At 36.5% G+C, this 19,452-nt stretch overlaps 1 protein-coding gene across 4 annotated transcripts; it reads left to right on the forward strand.

The window, feature by feature from the left end:
- Positions 1-1,355: 1,355 nt before the first annotated feature.
- Positions 1,356-11,942, forward strand: LOC131044484 (filament-like plant protein 4). 4 transcript variants are annotated; one of them, XM_057977814.2, is made up of 7 exons: positions 1,684-2,800; positions 6,403-6,583; positions 6,925-9,700; positions 9,878-9,944; positions 10,815-10,943; positions 11,061-11,506; positions 11,641-11,942. In XM_057977814.2, the coding sequence occupies exons 1-6, from the start codon at positions 2,690-2,692 to the stop codon at positions 11,472-11,474; spliced, it is 3,678 nt and encodes a 1,225-aa protein (XP_057833797.2). In that variant the 5' UTR covers positions 1,684-2,689; the 3' UTR covers positions 11,475-11,506; positions 11,641-11,942. The 4 variants fall into 4 exon arrangements, with proteins under 4 accessions (XP_057833798.2, XP_057833797.2, XP_057833796.2 ...); XM_057977813.2 differs by having other exon boundaries at positions 1,685-2,800; positions 11,624-11,942; XM_057977815.2 differs by lacking the exon at positions 1,684-2,800 and adding an exon at positions 1,356-1,585 and having other exon boundaries at positions 11,061-11,942.
- Positions 11,943-19,452: the final 7,510 nt, after the last annotated feature.

Genomic DNA, 19,452 nt, shown 5'->3' on the forward strand with positions numbered 1-19,452 from the left:
ATCTTAACTTCTTGGAGTAGAAGGACCATAATTTTATTTTAAAAAATACACTTCTTAAGAGCATATTGCTTTTGGGGGTTGTTGAGGCCCCTCATGTTCCATGAGAGGACCTGAAATTTCTTACCTTTTATGGACGTCTCCAAGGTTCGTTGCCTGCCATTGGCAATATCCCTTGCTGCTTCCTTTTGTCTCGAAAGTCTTTGCGATGGCCGATCATAAACACTCATATTATTGAACACTAAAAAATGTTTCAACATGATGTTTTGAAATTATTATTTTGAATATATCTAACTATGAAAAGTGTAAATATAGTAACATATACAAAGCGTCGAATAAGTAAACTACCACATCTAAATCTAATTGTGGTGAACATCCCATATTAGTATGTATAAAAATTGAATACGAGTAAATTGCATCTAAATGTAGCTCTCATACACCCAACAAATAAAGTTAGATATAATTCTTAAATAAATTTAATAAAAAATATCCCTTACTCATAAAATTTAAGCTATCCCCAAAAAGATGGATGAAGTTTCACTATCAAATCTATTTATAGAACAATTTTTTCAATGACAATTTATTACCCTTCAAATATTAACTCAAAATATCCTTTTCACCCCACCAATTACATTATTATTGAACACTAGAAAATGTCTCCTCTATATTTAAAGAGTTATATTGATTTAATTATAAAAGTGTAAATATAATCATATGTTAATGGGCTCTTGGTCTACACATAAAGTTGAATGGTTCTAGTCCATTAGGGATCAAGTTTTTTCAGTGTAAGGCCCCAATATCATAAGTTTGATGAGGCCAATGCCATGCCTTGGGTCCCTTCGATGGAATGAATACTCCTCAATCTTTGACCTTTGACGAAATGGATACCCCTCATTCCTTGACTCTTAACCTTTGATGAAATGAATACCCTTCAATCTTTAACTCTTAATTGAAAAGATTTCAACCGAACAAAATGATATTATACATAAAATCAAATCTTCAATCAATTTAAACCCTAGATTTTTATTTTTTTTGACAATCAAATTTATTTTAATAGCATGTACCTACTTATGGTGGTGCTCCTTTCTCTTAGAAGAAACATGAAATTTTTTATACAATTTCCTTGCAAGGAAAGGGGAAATGAATTCTTGTACAGGGATATGCTAAAATATTTCATTTAATGTCAGGGTACTGTGTCTCATATCATGGCAGACACTTGAGGATATGATTACTTCTATTTTATAGGAAGAAAACAAATTGAACCAAATTCACGTTTGAAATCGGGAACATCACCTTTGTTTGGAGTAAAAGCTAAGTTGACTCCCAAGACCATTCACCTTATAAACAATTTTGGATCTTTAAAAACATAATAATTACTGGTAAATCAACACATTCGAATTTGTCCTGGTAGTTGGTTGCATACAATTTTTAAAGGAAAAAATGTTCAACCAGCGGGAAAGCGAAAGGATTAAAACGGCATTATTATTTTAAACCATAAGTTTAGGCGTACAAACCGTTTTCACAGTGTTCCAGTTTGACTGATGAGGTAAAAGGGAACTGGTAAAACAGTAGAATGGAACAAGAAAATGTAAGTATTTTTTAAAAATGATTTTGTTGGATTGAATGCATGTTTTTGGTACTTCATTTTGAATTTAATGCTTTGTTTTGAGTATGATAGTTAAGTAGCAGGTAAAACAGTAAATTGGAACATGCAAGCTTAAGTGAATTTTTTTAGTATTTTGTTTGATCAAATGGATGTTTTGAGTGGTTTTGACTAGATTTGGATCGAAGGGATGTTTTGGGTATTTTTTTTGTCTTCTTAAGTTTATTTGGGTTTAAAAATATGTTGGGTGAGTTGAAAGGTGTAGCAGTGGCCTGAAAGCTCCTTTTCTTCTGTTAGGATCTGACATTTTGTCTTGCAAGCCGCCGTGTAGTTTGTTAGAATATAAAACTGTGGAAACTGAAGTAAAATGAAAAAGTGAATGCAGTAAAATTCCGAATAGGAACTACCTTGGGCATGCGTCCTTGTTTGTCAGTGGCCCATGTACAACACTGCTAGAATTTTTGGGAGCTCCGTAGATTAGTGCCTGAAATGCTGCTGTTATCGTCTTCTGCAAACCCTGCAGATTTTCTCTTTTCGCTGTGAGAGGGACTTGAAGCAGATCACAGGCATTCATTACCTTTGGATTTGGATCAGGAATATTTGCCAGTTTTCTGGAGAGAAGGCTGTTTTGGCTTCCAAAAATGTTGGGTTCTCAAATATGGTTTGGAGGCAAGAGACTCAAATGTGTCGGTGTGGGCTCAGGGTTCTGTTTTCCAGCTAGGGTTAATGCCATAGGCGAATTTTTGTAAGTTGGGTGTGAAGTAAATGCACTGTGCATGTGTCGGTAAAGCTCAACCCATACACCTATAGTTTCAGTCAGCCAGGCATGTAGTCTAGTTTGATAGCTTTCATTTTGAATCTGCTCTGTTACGTGTTTGGCTCTCAAAATGTTTCTGGGGATTGGGTAGTGTTTTTCACTTGTGGCAATTTAGATGGGTCTATACATGGCAAAATTGAATCCCCTTGTCAAAAAAATCATGTACTGAATGGTGAAAGACGAACATTGTGGCAAATTCCTTGGCAAGAAGTACATGATATAATTGAGAGAATTGTTAGTTTAGTACCTGCATTTAAGGGTCTTTGGTCAAAATGGATGGCCGGAGTTGGCCTTGGAGGAGAAAGTCTTCGGACAAAGTTGGTGGCTCAATTGGGAGCTCAGAGTCGTCTCCTGGACATTCAACAAATTATTCGGACGATCAGGTGAAAAGATTGACTTGGCATTTGTCATAATTTCATTATGTTTGACAAGGTGATTCCTTGGCCTATTGTAATGTTTGAAGCTTTCAGCTTTCTGAGTGTAGTCTATTTGGGGGATTGTTTGATTGGGGTTTCTGTTCTAAAGACCTATTTGTCGGCCTGGAGTAGTATACTCTTTAGAAGGGCAAACTTTGTCTTCCTTCGTAACAAATGTTTATGGTCTGTTCATAATGTGCGATATAATCTTCTAAATGGCACAAAAATATGACAAAGAATGTTGTCAATAAAAATTTTCAAATTTTTTATTTTCAAGCTTCCTCAAGCAATGAATCTCTTACTTACAAAACTATCATTCACCGGTAATATGATTATGAACTGTATCTGTGTAATACATTAGCAAGCAGCAAGTTTGATTTTCACCACATAGGGGGGTAGCATTTGACCTGCAGATTACACTTGACTTGGAACATTTTCTTTTGCCTAGTGCTTTATTTTTATTTAGGAAATTCTATTAAATTTGAACTTATAGTTGGGACTAGTTTATATGTGCTAATGTGCATTTAAAGATAGATCTCTAAGCCTGGGCTTGTGTAATGATTATTGATGGATGGTTTCAATTTGTAGATGATTCCCTTGATAACTTCTGTTTTTCTTCCAACTCTAGTGAATCCCCAAATTTCAAAATTGAACCAGGATGCAAAGCATTTAACTAGATAGCTCTGGTATCTAAGACAACTTCAGGAATTTGACTTTAAGAAATGTAGACCACCTGAATACTGTTAAAGAGGTAAGTGAGCATATGATTATGCAAAGCTAAACTATGTATTGGAACAGTGTGTAATGATTTAGTGGTTTCATTCAAATAGATCACTAGTTGATGACTGTACCAACAATTACACAGCATAGGAAATGTATGCATTAAGGTGGCTCAGGAGCAAGCAAAGGAGAGAGAAGAAGGATCATGTTGTATGGCAGTAGTAGACAGGTCTAGCAATAAATCAAACCAAGAAGTAAAGAGGTATAGTGTTGAATATGGTATATTACAACAATGGAGAATCCTATAATCAGCCATGATGGGTGACAATATATTGTTGTCAAGAGCTAATAACTGTTCATTCTGTTTCGTGAAGACTTGCTTTTTTCTTAATTTTTAAGAATGCACCATTTATTACACCATTCATCTGCAAATGTAGAACAAGAAGTACAAGAAATGAAACTGAGCAACTGCTGAGGGAATTTTGCATCACCCAAGTAGGAGTTCTAACATATCAGATTCTCCGCCCCTTATCTATTGCTATATCATGGAGACTTGCTTGAATGCTGCCGATGTTAAAGAGAACATGATAAACATAAGAAACAATGTGAGCATGCTGTCTAGTGGAAGTTCAATACAAACATGTTACTTATAGGAGGGAGAGTTCAATGAATTATTTATTTTTTAATTATTAAGGGTAGAATGTGTATCTTAAATGATTTGTGTGTTATGTTGTGCACAAACAACGTGGAATTTTACAGGTGGCTGTTCATAATTGGTTGATGGCTTATGTGCTTGAGGACTACTACCTTTGTGGTTTGAGTTTGTATTTGAGTCTAGTAAACTCTGACCACCTATAATGGGAAGAAAGTTAACACTGCAAGAGTAGTTCACAAGGTAATGGAGGTGGACAAAGGGAAAGCAGTCAGTCAAATGGACATCTCTTGGATCAGTGACAAGAACCAAGTTTCTCGATACTGCGAGTCTTAAAAGAAAGAAAATTTCACTCAGGAGAAAGAAATTTCATCTTTGTACTTTGGAACACAACCAAGAAGACCTATTATAAGTTGAAGAAGGTTAGCATGGAGGACTATATGTCACGTTAGTTAAACAGGCTGAGCAGTTTGAGCTACTTATTGAATTGACACTATGTACCAGTAGCATGCTAAAAAATATAAATAAAAAAAATAATAGCAAAGATTAGGTCATTAACATGTCATCTGGCAGGGGAATATTTTAGTCAAGAAAGCAAAACAAACTATAAAATCTGAACCATTTTTCAGAGAGCTTGTGAGGCAGTGATTGAGAGCTTACCATTGTGGGTGATTTTGGAAATTTAAATTTATGCCCATGTTGATAAGGTCATTAATCTTTGTGCACTCATGGCTGCTAGTTGGTCAAATAATCAAGTCTGATTTATTTTTTACAACATGTGTGCTGGCGAGTTGCTTGCATGTTTGATGGAATTTGATGGACCTGACATTAAAGAATCATATCTTTTCATGGGATTATCCAAATGGGAATGACTTTCAGGAAGAATAATATCAAGGTGGATTGGGAATATGAATACTGCAGAGTGGTGAATGCCAAAAAGCTTTCCTCTGAACTATTGGGAAAAGTAAACAGATGGTAAAGGGCGTAGGGGGCAACCAAGTTGAACTCTTTTTTAATTACAAAGTGACCATTTCTTTGGGTAAAACAGTAAAGCTGACTGGCTGTACAAATTATGTTGTAGATAAGAGCTGGAAAACTTTTATAGACCATAGCAATGCAGTTTGCAACTGTGTTTATGACATAATGAATTATAGATCAATGCATATCATGACTGAGGAAGGATTGGTTACAGGGTAAATTGATAATTATTCAGATAGGTTGACAATTATCATGGGTAGTGTGGTTTGTGTTGAGGCAGATTGATGATAATACTGAAATATAAAGTAACATTGTGCTGCAGAACAATGCAATTTGAATAAATGTATCTCAGATTGACTTGGAGATTTGGAAGTCAACCTGAGTTAAATTGGTAAGCTTTGATTTTATCCAGAAGACTGTAAATCAGAATAGAACTTGCCTTACTTGGTATAAACTTAAACACTATAATGCAATGTAGATGGTTAGGAGCTATAGGTTTTCATGAGTCATTCTTGAGTGTTTGGAGAAAAACTGTGTATCAATTTTGTAAAAATGTTTCAGATCACAATCTATTGTTGCCTCGTTCATCGTGATGATGAATCATGGAGTGTGATCCAAAATGTTTGTAAAAAGTTGATGTACATTTTTTCTCCAAAAGCTTTAAATTTTAGAATGCAAACGGTTACTAGATAATTGGGACTACACAAAATCTTTACTTGGAGTGGAAGACCAAGGAGTTATTGACAGCAAGCAATATTCTCTTCTTTTTATTTATTGTTAGAAATATTTAATTGAGGGCAAGAGTAGATTGAATGATAACCAAGGGCTATTGATATGAAAGAATGGACATTTATGCATTAAGTGAACATGTACAAAATGAATAAGCTAGGTTATATCTGTAGGAGTTGCATCTCTGAATGTTATAAATATGCATTGTGACAGAAATAGGAAAAGATTTTTGAATGCATTAGATAATGAATACAAGAGAATTATGAGAGGATTCAATATGTTATTGATACCCTTTAAATGAAGTAGATTGTCCCTAGTAATCCAAACCATATTGTCCATTTTGTATGAAATCTACTGAATTGACATATGGCGTATCCTTTCCCTTGCATGTGCTGAACTCTGTCTCTATTTTTATCACTTGTATGAATTTATTGTTTGATAGTAGCTGAATGTTGTTTATTTGACTCTCTGGCTGAATTGTGTCATACAGGACACTTCCAAAGCTGGTGCAGATCATCTTCAAATGTCAGACGACACGATGATGGCATGCCAGGTATCAGAGGAAAGATTAAAGAGTTTGAATGAGAAGCTGTCACAGGCCCTTTTAGACAATACTGTCAAAGATAATTTAGTGAAACAGCATGCTAAAGTTGCAGAAGAAGCTGTTTCAGGTTGGTTTTGTTTACTTTCAATATTGCTAGCGGCCTATGCCATAACTTATTTGAACTTGTTGAATATGTTTTTCAATGCATTATTATTTTATTATATGATGCAATATTGTTTACAAGTTACAAGAAATATGCCAATTTATTTGTCTTATCCCTGAGTTTTTAAGCTCAGTGGTTTGCTGGGTAAGCTTAATTTCCCACTGCTTATTAAACAGAATGTGTTTTACAGTACTCTCTTGGTTCAAAGCAATTCAAGAGCTTTCAAGTCCATTCCATTGTTTTTTGTTTTCTTTTATTATTTACTCATGGATTTTATTTTGGAAACTGAATTGTATTTCTTTTAGGTTGGGAGAAAGCCGAAAAGGAAGCAATGGCTTTAAAGCAACAATTTGACACTGTAACACAACAAAAGCTTGCACTTGAAGATCGAGTATCTCATTTGGATGGTGCTTTAAAAGAGTGCATGAGGGAGCTTAGGAATGCAAGAGAGGAACAAGAACAGAAACTTCACGAGGCTATGGTGAAAAAGACCAGAGAATGGGACAAATCAAAATTTGAGCTCGATTCTAGAATAGTGGAACTGGAGCAGCTGCTATATGAGGCAGAAGCAAAAAATAATACAGCATCCACATCTCTTCAGGAAAACTCAAAAGCATTATCTGATTTACAAGAAGCCAGAAACCAAATTGTGTCCGAGGCCAAAGTTCTTCAAACTAAACTTGAGATGTTAGAAAGCGAGAATGGTGGCCTCAAATATAAACTTCATGCACTTAATAAAGAAGTGGGTATGATAATTGATGAAAGGGATATTACTAAGAAATCTGCCCAGGCTGCTAGCAAGCAGCATATAGATACAGTTAAAAAAGTTACCAAGTTGGAGGCCGAGTGCCAGAGGCTGAGAGGTCTACTTAAAAAACGATTACCAGGGCCTGCTACACTGGCTCAAGTGAAATTGGAAGTAGATACTGCTGGAAGGGAATCTGGAGATATCAGGTTGAGGAAGTCACTTAGTAAGGGTGCTGGTTCACCACGTTCTTCAGTAGAGACATTAAATGATAAACATCAAGAGCATTCTCAGAGAGCAATTGACTACCATACAGGAAAAGTGCTGGCAATAGAAGAAGAGAATAAGATGCTAAAAGATGCACTCTCAAAGCAAAACAGTGAGCTAAAGGCTTCTAGAGTCATGTGTGCTAGAAAAGCTGCAAAACTCTCCACAGTTGAACAACAGTTGGACTATTTTAGGCGAAGGCAAGGGAAACCCGCTCTTGAGTTGCATTTGGAAGGATCAAGAAGTGAAAGCACAAGCAATCCACCAAGCTTGTCTTCTATTTCTGAAGATGGGAATGATGGTGACCCTATTTGTGCAGAGTCATGGGCTTCGGCACTGATTGTGGAGCTGGATCATATTAAAATAGAAAAGGTAACTGGTAAAGTTGAAAAGCTCAGTGATGTGCCCAAGGTAGATTTGATGGATGATTTCCTTGAGATGGAGAGATTGGCTTCCATGGATTCAACTGGAATAGATCAGGCAGGAATAGGAAAATTAGATGAACTAACTGACAAGAATGTTCCAGGAAGTTTTGGTATTTTGCCTATTCAAGAAGATAGAGCTTTGTTAGAAGAAGCTCTTGCACAAAAAGAGTCCAAGCTTCAAGCTGTTAATCAGGAATGCTCCGAATTGTTGAAAAAACAGAATGTTTTGCAAGAAAATCTAACTGTTTTGCAAGCTAGAAACACTTGGAATGAATCTGCCCTAGTTAGTCTCAAAGAAAAGCTTGATATAATCCTTGCTGCTGATGCTGAGGGTGCAGACTTGCACAAAATACTGGATGAGGTCAAATGTGCCATGACAATAGATGCTGAAAGTGCTAGAGATTCTCAGACATGCGTTTGGTCTTCTGTGAAAGCTGACTTCACTTCTCTTTCTGATACTGGGAGTAGAATTAGTGCCATTGATGTAGAGTTTGCAACTGCTGTTGCCAGTGTTGTTAATTTTTTGCAATCTATAGCTCAAGACCCTGAAAAGACTCCAAAGTTTAAAGCATCAGATACTGACAAACTAGTTGTTAGAATTCAGGAGTTTGCTCAGTTAGTGGATCACTTTTTACGGTGCAAAGCAAACATTACAGAGTTAATTGTTGAACTTATTTCTTTGTTATCTCAATTTAGGAAAATGTTTGCTCTCGATTCCAGTGAAATCCTCCAAAATGAAGCCACAGATTTTGACAATCAATTGCCCAACCTGATGCAGTCTAGTTTTCTTCGTAATTTGATTAGTACAGATATTCTTTCAAGACAAGAAAGTGCTCAGGGCCCTTCAGGAGAAGAAAAGGCTAATAGCCTACGCTTTCAACTGGCTGGTGGCAATTTATACATAATCCGGAAGCTTAACAGAATTCAAGTGGAAAAGACATCATTGGAATCTGAGTTGAAGGCCCAGGTGAGCAGACTTGGAGATTTGGAAGAGGAGCTTATGTGCGTCATGAGTGAGAATGCAAATCTAGAAACAGTCTTGGCTGCAACTAAAGAGAATCTTGGACATGCAGAGCATCAGCTTACTGAGCTTATGCGTGTCAAGAGTGAGAATGCAAATCTAGAAACAGTCTTGGCTGCAACTAAAGAGAATCTTGGACATGCAGAGCATCAGCTTACTGAGTTAAAAGAGGAGCTCATATGCATCAAGAGTGAGGATGCTAATCTGGAAATAGCCTTGACTGGAACAAAAGAGAAGCTTGATCACACACAGTATCAACTTACAGAGTTGAAGGAGGAACTTTTGCATTTGAGGAGTGAGAATGCTAATCTAGAAGCAGTCCTAGCTGCAACGAAAGAGAAACTTGAAAACACAGAAAATCAACTTACTAAATCAGAACAAATGCTGGCAAACTTGCAAGTGCAGCTTGAATCTGCTAAGGAATCAAAACAGTTATTAGAGAACGAACTAGCAGCCATGATTTCACATAAATCCAATATTGAATCTCAATTCAAGGCAACAGAAACTGAGATGAAAGGGCTGTCTGAAAAAGTGGATGCTTTAGAGTTGGAGCTTCAGGAAGAGCGCATGCAATGCAAAGATGCTATTACCAAGTGCGAGGTTTTGCAGGAGCATTTACAAAGGTTTGTGAAATACTGCAATCCTGTTTCCATGACTATATACCAGATTGATGTATATTTTGATTTCCTACCATATATTGAGCACTTTCCGAAAATTCATCCAACTTCTTCAGCATGCATGTAGGCAGTTTCAGACATTGGGTTTCTGAACTAATGTGAATATTTTTTATCGAATACCAGGAAGGAACGATTTTCTGAGTATTCCAAAAATTCTGTATCAGAGGAAGATGAAATTAGAAAGAGACAGGTATTATCCAGCCTAGAATGCTTGGTACTCCACTCATATTTGATCTATGTTCTTTTTTTAGTTGCTATGAAATATAAAAATCACAAATATGCACATTACTAGTTTTTGTTTGCTTCCTAATTATTCTCCATGCCAACCAATGTAAAGTTCATATCTATGTTTAAGTATTTATAATTATGTTGCTTGCTTGGAGTACACTGACGTTTGCTGTTTTATCATCACAATGAGATTTAAACGATAGGATTTAGCGTGAAAATTTGCTTGGCGTGAAGCCATGTTTCTCCTGTCTTGTTTTAAGTAAGAGCAGATCCCACGATAATAAATATCTAAGAATGTAGCATGAATAACCCACATGATTTAAATACAGATGCCTTGAAATGAGGCAGCACTATCCAAAAGGGACTATATACATTAAGAAAAATAAGGTAGTTTTCTGATATGGATATCTAATGCAAACAACTTTCTCTCCTTTTAACATGGAGAGATAGATAGATCTATAAGGGAACCAACCACACACTTGGATTTAACATGAAGGATTTGGATGTAGGTGATTTCATTTAGTTTGTTGTTCTCTTGGAGATAAAAAAATTCAAATTCGTTTATAGACTAGTGAAAAAATGAGCATGAATATGTGCACTGATTTGAATTGAGGACCTTTTTGGCAATATAGTTTTCTATTGTTCAGGAAGAGGCTTCTGATCCTTCTTCCTAGTTTTCTACTTAGGTTTGTTTTTGGTTAGAGTAAATAAGATGCTTTGGATGCATTTTTCATTTATAGTTTTTTCCTATCACCTATTCTACCAAAATATTTCCTTTCAACAATCTTTGTGAAAATACTTGCTGGAGTAACAGTAGTACTTTATTTTCCAGGAAATGTACAAAGCTGCTGCTGCAGGGAAGTTTGCAGAATGTCAAAAAACAATACTTGTTCTCAGCAGGCAGTTGAAGGCTCTTGCTTCGCCAGTAGACTCCTTGGAATTCTCATATGACACAGAAAAGGTATATGGTCAAGGCAGAGGAACACCTTCCACTTTAAAGTGAAATCTGTATTCTAAAATCATAGGAGATTAGAGATTATTACATGTAGAGTATTGTCTTACATATTATCTTTGGTAGAGAGCTGAAAGGGATCAAGCATTTGAACTGGATTCTCCTTGGAGTCATCATAGCCAAACTGCCTCGTGGGCATCTGAAGTTGAGATTTCGAGCACGTTAACTGGCAGAGAAGTTACTCGACAGTGGACTGGTGAATCTGTCAGAATCGCTCCTGATATATATAAAGGGAATACACTGGATGCACACTCTCATGCAGATTATATAGATGGTCAATTTACAATGCTTAGTTCATCGGATACAGAAGAAAACTCGCCAACAAGGTCTCCCACAAAGTCCGGTACTCTTAGAAACAGGAGCTTCTTAGAAGGAAATGAGTTTTCTAAGCCTGTCAATGTAACTGGGGGAGAGTCACCTACATCATCTTCATCCTCCTCTTCTTTGGCATCTGCTTTCTTTTCAAAGGAACATAATTAGCTCAGATGAGTTCTCTGTATTGTGCACTGAGGGTAAGAAATCTTTGCATGGTGAAGCAGTAAAGATGTGAAATTTTTGCAGCCTTTGATGTTGGTAACTAATATAAATGCTCTTTTCATTCATTTTTTATTGGCATGCAATAACATCAGGGTTTGGAATCAACCAGAATGCACGTAGTTCCAAACATTCTACAACCAGTTGTATACATCCTGCTGTGTTGGAACTTCTACATATAGTGAAAGCAATTAATGTTTTCAAGGTATATCTATAACAACGAATGTGCTGGAGCTATACCAGATTTGCAGATTTGTTCATATATGTAACTAATTCAATGGTGAAGATTCACCCAGTTACTAACTCTCAAAGTTATTGAATCTTGTATTACATTGACATGTCATTAAGCCTCATTCTACATTTAGTCAGCTGTTTTTATGCTGGTGGAAATCAAGGGACTTCTCAATTTGAATATTTTTGATCTAATAATTGCATCTAAATTCATACAATATGTATACGAAAGCTAAGCACCACCCTTTCCATATTTCCAGTGTATAATGCTGCAGTTATTGTGAGCACATGTTACCAGTATAATTTCTATGTAGGTATGATCTTTCTGTCAATATGACAATTCAGACGGCAGTCTATCTTGTTTGTTTCTATCATTGGAAGAACTATACTATTCTAGCCATCTATCTTCGTATCATGTAACATCTTCACTTAGAAGTGTTTGAAAGTTTTTCATTTCATGATTATGATAGAAAAACATAGAAAGTAAGTACTCTTTAACAAGAAAGACATTACAGCAAGGCATATATATAGCTCTGCTGATATTCAATGAACCACTGTTGTTAAAAAGGGATTTTGCATAGTCACTGAGAGATATGGGTACAGCTATTAACCCAAGCATGGGACACATGTCATTTGCACGATTAGGATACTGTTGTATATTTGAAAATGAGTTCATTCTTCTCAGATTTCCTCATTTGTGGGATATCATCCTTGCAAATTCATGTCAAAACTCTTTTTTTCCTTACAAAGTCCTGCTGATTTCTTTGTTTAAATGAGTATGAAATGGTTGATTGAGTTATTTTCATCATTTAGGGCATATAGGGTTTCATTTTTTTATGTTTATTTTACATCCATTGAGGTGTCAGACTATGTCAGGTGATGTTCTGCTTACCAGAGACAACTCCTGCATGTCTCCGTGTCTCCTACATAGTACCTGTCCCCAACATGTAAGCCAAATGGCAGTGCATGTTTCCAGGAAGGGGCTAGATTTGACAGTCAATCCTGCCTGTCGAAAAACATTTTATGACGGTTATCTATTCAGTATTGCCCTTCAGCATCCCCATGCTATGGGAGGGAAACACACACACACACACACACACACACACACACACATATATAGTTTAATAAAATTTTGATCATCTTTCTAATTTTTTGCTTCACATGGAATATAGTTTTCTGAATCTAGGGAACTTTTGAGTGTATTTTACAGAACCACAAATATGGTCAGTCAACTGTCAAATTTAGCACGTTGTTCAGCAATTTCTGCTGTTTAGCAGTTGAAGCAGAAGATAATACTGTTTATTCCCCAGTTTGTCATGAACACTCTGTGTGGAGTCTCTAGTGCTATCTTTTGCTTGGTTTGGGTATTTACTTCTGAAAATCCATCTATTTTGATTATTTGTTTCTGTTTATGAATACATTATGATTGAAAAAATTAAAAATAACCAAGATATATCAAATTAAATTTGAAGTAGATTCAACTGGTCCATAGGAACATTGCTGTAGTTTTCTAATTTTCAATTTACGATGGCGAAAATTACTTGGTTAGGTTTATGTAATCTCAACTGAGAGAATGAAGCCACACTTAGCCCTTAGATTTGATTGATCAGTAGCCTACATATATTAAGAATGTAATAACTTTAACCTTAAGTTTTAAGATAATATGTTAAAACTTTGCTATGCAGTGTCTTTTTGCTATATAATGGCTATTGTTTTCACTTGGGAACAGGATTTTGGTTTCTTGTGACGTCTACTTTATATTTTAGGGCAATTGGGACAAAATTGCTTCGGCCGCTCATACTAAGGTTAAAACAAGTAATGACCCATATGATTTCAATTGTTCCACAAAAGTCTTGGAATTGATTATTATGAAAGCCCTATTTAGAAGCCAATCTGGAAGTGGGCTTTGGAGTGCACCACACCCTCCTCTTTCTTTTTGTGTTAGTAATTTTGTGGACTATTTTGGTGTCATCCATGGGAATTCTTTCTAGCCTCTAGTTATCTATAATATATATGTGAAATCTATACTTTGAATGCTATTTGTGCACATGGTGTGAACTGTGAGCTTCATCATGCGCAAAACAAGAACAATATATTGAGAAAACAAGCCTCCTTGTTCTCATTAGGGGTCTCTTCCTCTAAAGGATAAAAGAATGTAACAAAGTGTAAACGTAGGTAACAAGAAAGCATTGCTACTCAAGAACAGTAGAAATTTCAGCTATAAATGTCTGCTCTGTGACAGGTTTATATGGGCAAATTAGGGGAGAAACTGAAGAGAGAGCAGCAGAGTTGACTAATGGAAATCTGTAAGGAAATAGGTGTCTCATGATTTTAGATGATGTATGGAGGGCTAGCAGAGAATATGATTCATCATCTATGCTTGGCCTCCCAAATGGAAACAATAGCCCATGCAAAATTGTGGCACTAGAAGCAGGGAGGTTTGTATAAACTTGAATGCTCAGATTTATGAGTTGCAATATTTATCTGATGAAGAGGTTGGAGGATGTTGCCTTTATGCGTTTGAAGGGTTTGAGGAAAAGAGAGAACCAAAACAACTACATGAAAGATTCGGGTTATATAATATACTTTCAGAAGTTCCTGAATGTCTGAAATGAGGTTGCCACTGCTCGTAAAAATGATCTAATATGGGCACTCAATTGCAGATAGTTTCAGTACTGTTGAGAGATTAAGGGAAACTAGGATTAATTTTTGTATATAAGCTTTTCAGGCTTATTTCTTTCTAATCTATGTTTTATGAATAAAACCATACAAGCAATGATTCAAGTGAAATGAGTTGTGACAGATTCTGTATTTTTGTTTGTTTGTTGGGATTAAGGTGTCTCAACCTTAGAGTCCAAACATGCTAATTTAATTATTTGTTTTATTTTTCATTCCACTTTGGAAGTCCTAATATTTTTTGGGAACTAGTGTCATAGGTTGCTATGTTGAGATTATCACAAAATTTTCTATTATGACTATGGTGGTTTTGTAATGTCCCCTTCTCAATGATGTGCTTTCAGTGGTCCATTGGCCTATCTCGGAGACCCGTAGGCTATTTGGAAAGGAGAATTAGGGTTTTCAACGTTGGTGGAGTTTTGCACAAGCTTTTTAGGGTTTATCAGGAGGGAATTCTTCAGTTCTATCTATGGTTTCCTTCTGAGTTTTTTATGAACTCCAGGGTGGCATAACATGCATTGGATTCTTTGGTGAAGCAAGAATTTACTATTTTTAGTAAGCTAAGGTTTGGCTGTTTAGATGATGCTGTCTTATTGAGCTTTCCAAGCTCTTTCTCTGGTTGCGAAGATCATGCTTTTTAGAGGAGTAATTCATGACTTACTATTTTTAGTAAGTGGCAGTATGGAGCATTTCTATTTTTAGCAATTTGGACAGAGTCTTGATCCTGCAACAGTTCAGTGGTCTTCATTGTTTAGCTTCACCTTGGATTTTGTTAATAATCAGTATTGGAGTCATAAGTGAGTTAATTAAATATTATTTCCTTATCCTAAGGTTTAATATTTAATTAATTTTATTATTTTTATTACTGATTAATGACTTTGGAAATTGTGCATAACATGATGTCTCCTAAGTTGCTAGGCGAATTGTTTGTATCATGAAGGGGGACGCCAATATTGAAAAAGGAGATTTTATTTTTTTCAACAAAGTATTTGCTAAGTCATAAATCGTGGTCCTTGCTGGGTAGGCATGATTTTGACTTGAAGTATGGCGCCATCTTTGGGTCCCACTTTGGTAAATGAAATGCAATTGGGAAAGGTGAATTTGGGTGCCATTTGCATTTTAATTTTAGAGGGAAAAAGCTATAAATACAAGTGCCTGGCCTCTCATTTGTTATCTTATGAAATTGCATCGTTATGTTGTCGGTTTGGCAATTGAAATCTGAGTTTCGAAGTGTGGCTTCCTAGCTAAGTCTCAATTTCATATTTGGAAGATAGTACCTTGCTGTGTTCCTGTAATTCCAGTGCTGTCAGTGAGTGTTCTGTAGATTGTGGGGAGTTTGTGTGGATTTTGGAGTGTTTCCTTGCTGCTGGTCATGGAGTTGCTGAAACCATATTTTGCTCTTACCTCTTGACCAAGTGATTGCATCGTTTTGGGTATCGGCACTTTAGAAGCGTATTGGGAAGACAATCTTTCTTATATCTTGGTGTGGCTTTTGGTGGTCATTACATTTTTTGGTTGCAAATTGAACTTTGCTGTTGTAGCGCCATTTTCAAACTTACCTTGGGATGCATGCAACACATTTGAGGCTTCCAAGTTGCGAGTTTGAGGTATTGGATTGGTTGCCTATGTTATATTAGTCATTTGCATTTTATTTTGTGTGATTTTGGTTAGTTTTGAGAAAGTTATGAGTGTTTTGGTGTTTCTGGTAGTGGCTGGATAGTGTTTTTCTAGCTTGCAGAATTATAACAGCAGTAGTGTTCAAGTGTGGTGTGATTTTGATAGTGGATTGTTTGAGATCAACATTAAGCTTCTTATCTCACCTCATATCTTTATTTTGTAAGATTGTTTCAATAGTACTGATCAATAATTCTTGCTGTTTCTTATTTGTAATTCCCACTGTGCAAGTTGAAGAGGATGGCTTAGCCGCCTTCTGTGTTGGTAGTCAAGAAATAATGAATGTCCTCCTGCTGAAATACTGCGGTAGAGTTGATTAATTGCAATAAGTCCTCCCGTTGGAATACTGCGGTCGAGTTGCTTTTGTTGTATTACGTCCTCCCACTGAAATATTGCGGTTGAGTTGATTTGGTCTGTAATAAGTCTTCTTGTTGAAATACTGCGGTAGAGTTGATTTGTTTCGTGTGTTAGTGTTTCTTTTTGGCTGGTTTGTCGCCAAGCCTTTTGGTTATCTATCCCGCTGGAAAGTGGAAGGGGCTGGCTTGCCGTCCATATCATAATCAATTTCAGATTTCAAGCCCCTAATGATTCCCTCAGCACTGTATGCTCTCACCCTCCTAGGTTGGGCTCTCGGTGATCAGAAAGTGGAGGGTTACTTTCAGCAGTATTGAGATTATCTTTCCTAACTTTAACGGGTGCATTTTAGTATTTGTTGTGTTAAAAACCAAAAAAATTAAAGGGGATATTACAGGTTTCAAGTTCGGCGGAAGAGTCATGGAGAGTTATATTTTGGCAGTTTGTATTTATGTTTTGAGTTCACTTTTGACAAGTGGTGTGAGGTAAGGAAGGCACCTATTTGGTCATGGTAATTTCTATGTTGTGTTTACATTGCATTTGGCAAGATGATCGTTATGGAAGAGATAGGTGTTGTTGATTCAGAAGTTGCTATGTGCAACGTGTCATTGGATTAGGAAGATGTTGCTTGTGACACAACTTACCTCTTGAGCTTTGAAGATGGTTTTGGAAACCATAGGCATATACCTTTTTGTGATGAACTCTATAAATATGTTGATGCCTTAGTTGTTTTTGAGAGAGATAGGTTGAAGGTGTTGTTATGTTGTTGGAATTATTCTTGAAATCTCTGTTGTAGCTACTCCTGAAGAGTATTGGCTCTGTACATTGTATTGTAACTGTTGTTGTTGCTGATAATACAATTGAATCTGACTTTTGGAGTGTGAGTTTTTTCCTGAAAGGGTTTTCCCAAGTATATCTGGTGTTGTGGTTTTATTTTTTAAATCTGATTTTATACATGTTTATTTAATTTGCAATTGTTTAAAAGTTTGTAATAAATTTATGCATCATCTCTCTTGTTAGATTTAGTATTTGGAAGCGTTATTCCGCACTTAGGCTTCCTTTCAATTGGTATCAGAGCATAGCTAGCTTTGTTATTGTTGTTGGGTTGACGAGTTTTTTGTGTTGATCTAGTTTCTGTGGGAGTTTTGCAGTGGAAGATTTCATAACTTTGTTGCAGGTTAGATATGACAAGCACATCTAGTAGAATAGAGATGGATAAGTTTAATTGCAACAATTTTTCAGTTGTGGAAATTCAAAATGGAGGATATGCTTGTGGATAGAGATCTATGGGTTGCTGTTTTCTCAACAAAACCCCAGAATACATCGTAGGATGAATGAGATAAAATGGATTGGAAAGCCAAGGGTTTGATAAGACTTTGTCTGATTGATTCAATGCTCCTGAATGTCCATAAAGAGAAGACTGCAATTGCACTTTGGAATAAGCTTGGTGATATTTATCAAGGGCAATCCTCGGTAAATAAGTTATTCTTGAGAAAAAAGTTGTATTCTATGAGGATGGAGGAAGGAGGGTCCATTGCAGATCACCTGAATGCGTTTAACATGCCAATTGCTCAACTGAATTCTGTCGGTGAAAAAATTGATGATCAAAACAAATGCATGCTTCTGTTATGTTCTTTACTGGATTTGTGGGATCACCTTGTGATGGCCATTGGAAGCACAACGACCACTTTCAAAATGGAGGATGTGGTTGGTTCACTGTTATCTGAAGAGATGCGAAGGAAATCTTCTGAGATGGCTAAGGAGGCCCTAGTTGCTCGTGGTTGAACGATGGAGAAAGGCACGAAAAAGGACAAGAAAGGTAAATCAAAGTCTCCTGGGAGATCTAAGTCCCCTGGTAAAATGTCCAAGGCGAAATGTTGGAATTGTAGCAAATCCGATCATTTCCGGAAAGTTTGTAAAGAGAAGAAAAAGAAAAACAAGAATTCCTCTAATATTGATTCCGATAAATCCTCTCAAGATGATGCAGATGCTTTTGTTGCTGCCTTGGCAACCCATGCATTGGAAGATGTATGGTTGATTGACTCAGGTGCTTCTTTCCACATGATCTCTCACAAGGATTGGTTCTCAAAGTATGAAGAATATGATGGTGGGAAGGTGTATCTGGGTGATGATTCTCACCTGAAGGTTGTTGGTCGTGGAAGAGTCAAGATTCGATTATTTGATGGTACAGTGACGAGGATTGATGGTGTCCTACATATCCTTGGTTTGGCACGAAACCTTCTTCTAGTTAGCAAGTTGAGTAATGTGGGAGTGCAGATTGTTTTCTTGCAAGGTGGATGTAAGATGACTAGAGGTTCTATGGTGCTTGCTAAGGGTGTTCGGATTGACACTCTGTATAAGCTGGATGCATGCATGGTTCGGTGCAATAGTGCTTCTGTGAAGTCCAAGAAAAGGGCTTTGGATTCTTTATCCTCACCGTCAGATCAAGCAAAAAAGAAGATTGTTGTTTCAACATTTGATGGTTATTCTTTTTGGGTACCTAAGGGTTCTAATGCTCTGGAGACGAAGCTCCCAACTGAGAAGACAATATTGTGGCACCGAAGATTTGGCCACACAGGTGAAAAGGGCTTACAAGCCATGAAAAATAAGAGCCTTGTTGAAGGCCTTGATGATTGTAATCTCGAGTTCGACTTTTGCGAACATTGTGTTTATGGAAAACAACATCGTGTTTCCTTTTATTTCAGTTCTCATAAGTCTTCTGGGGTTTTGGATTGTGTTCATTCTGATGTATTTGGTCCAGTTAATGTGCCTTCATTAAATAGATCTGTGTACTTTGTTTCTTTCATAGATGACTATTCTAGAAGGACATTTGTTTATTTCCTTAGAAGTAAATCTGAAGTTTTCAGTTGGTTTAAGGAATTTAAGTCCTGGTTGAAAATCAAACTGGTAGAAAAATTAAGTGTTTGAGGACGAAGAACGATGGTGAATTTTGTTCTACTGAATTCGACAGGTGCTGAAAGGACCATGA

The sequence above is a fragment of the Cryptomeria japonica genome, chromosome 9 (assembly GCF_030272615.1).
Source record: "Cryptomeria japonica chromosome 9, Sugi_1.0, whole genome shotgun sequence".
Taxonomy (NCBI): domain Eukaryota; kingdom Viridiplantae; phylum Streptophyta; class Pinopsida; order Cupressales; family Cupressaceae; genus Cryptomeria; species Cryptomeria japonica.

What these genes read in the sequence shown, in the direction of transcription:
- LOC131044484 (XM_057977814.2), top strand. Translation starts at nt 2,690, where the DNA reads ATGGATGGCCGGAGTTGGCCTTGGAGGAGAAAGTCTTCGGACAAAGTT. An exon ending in TGCAGAAGAAGCTGTTTCAG is followed by an intron (nt 6,584 to 6,924) that starts GTTGGTTTTGTT and finishes TATTTCTTTTAG; the next exon opens with GTTGGGAGAAAGCCGAAAAG. An exon ending in TTGCAGGAGCATTTACAAAG is followed by an intron (nt 9,701 to 9,877) that starts GTTTGTGAAATA and finishes ATCGAATACCAG; the next exon opens with GAAGGAACGATTTTCTGAGT.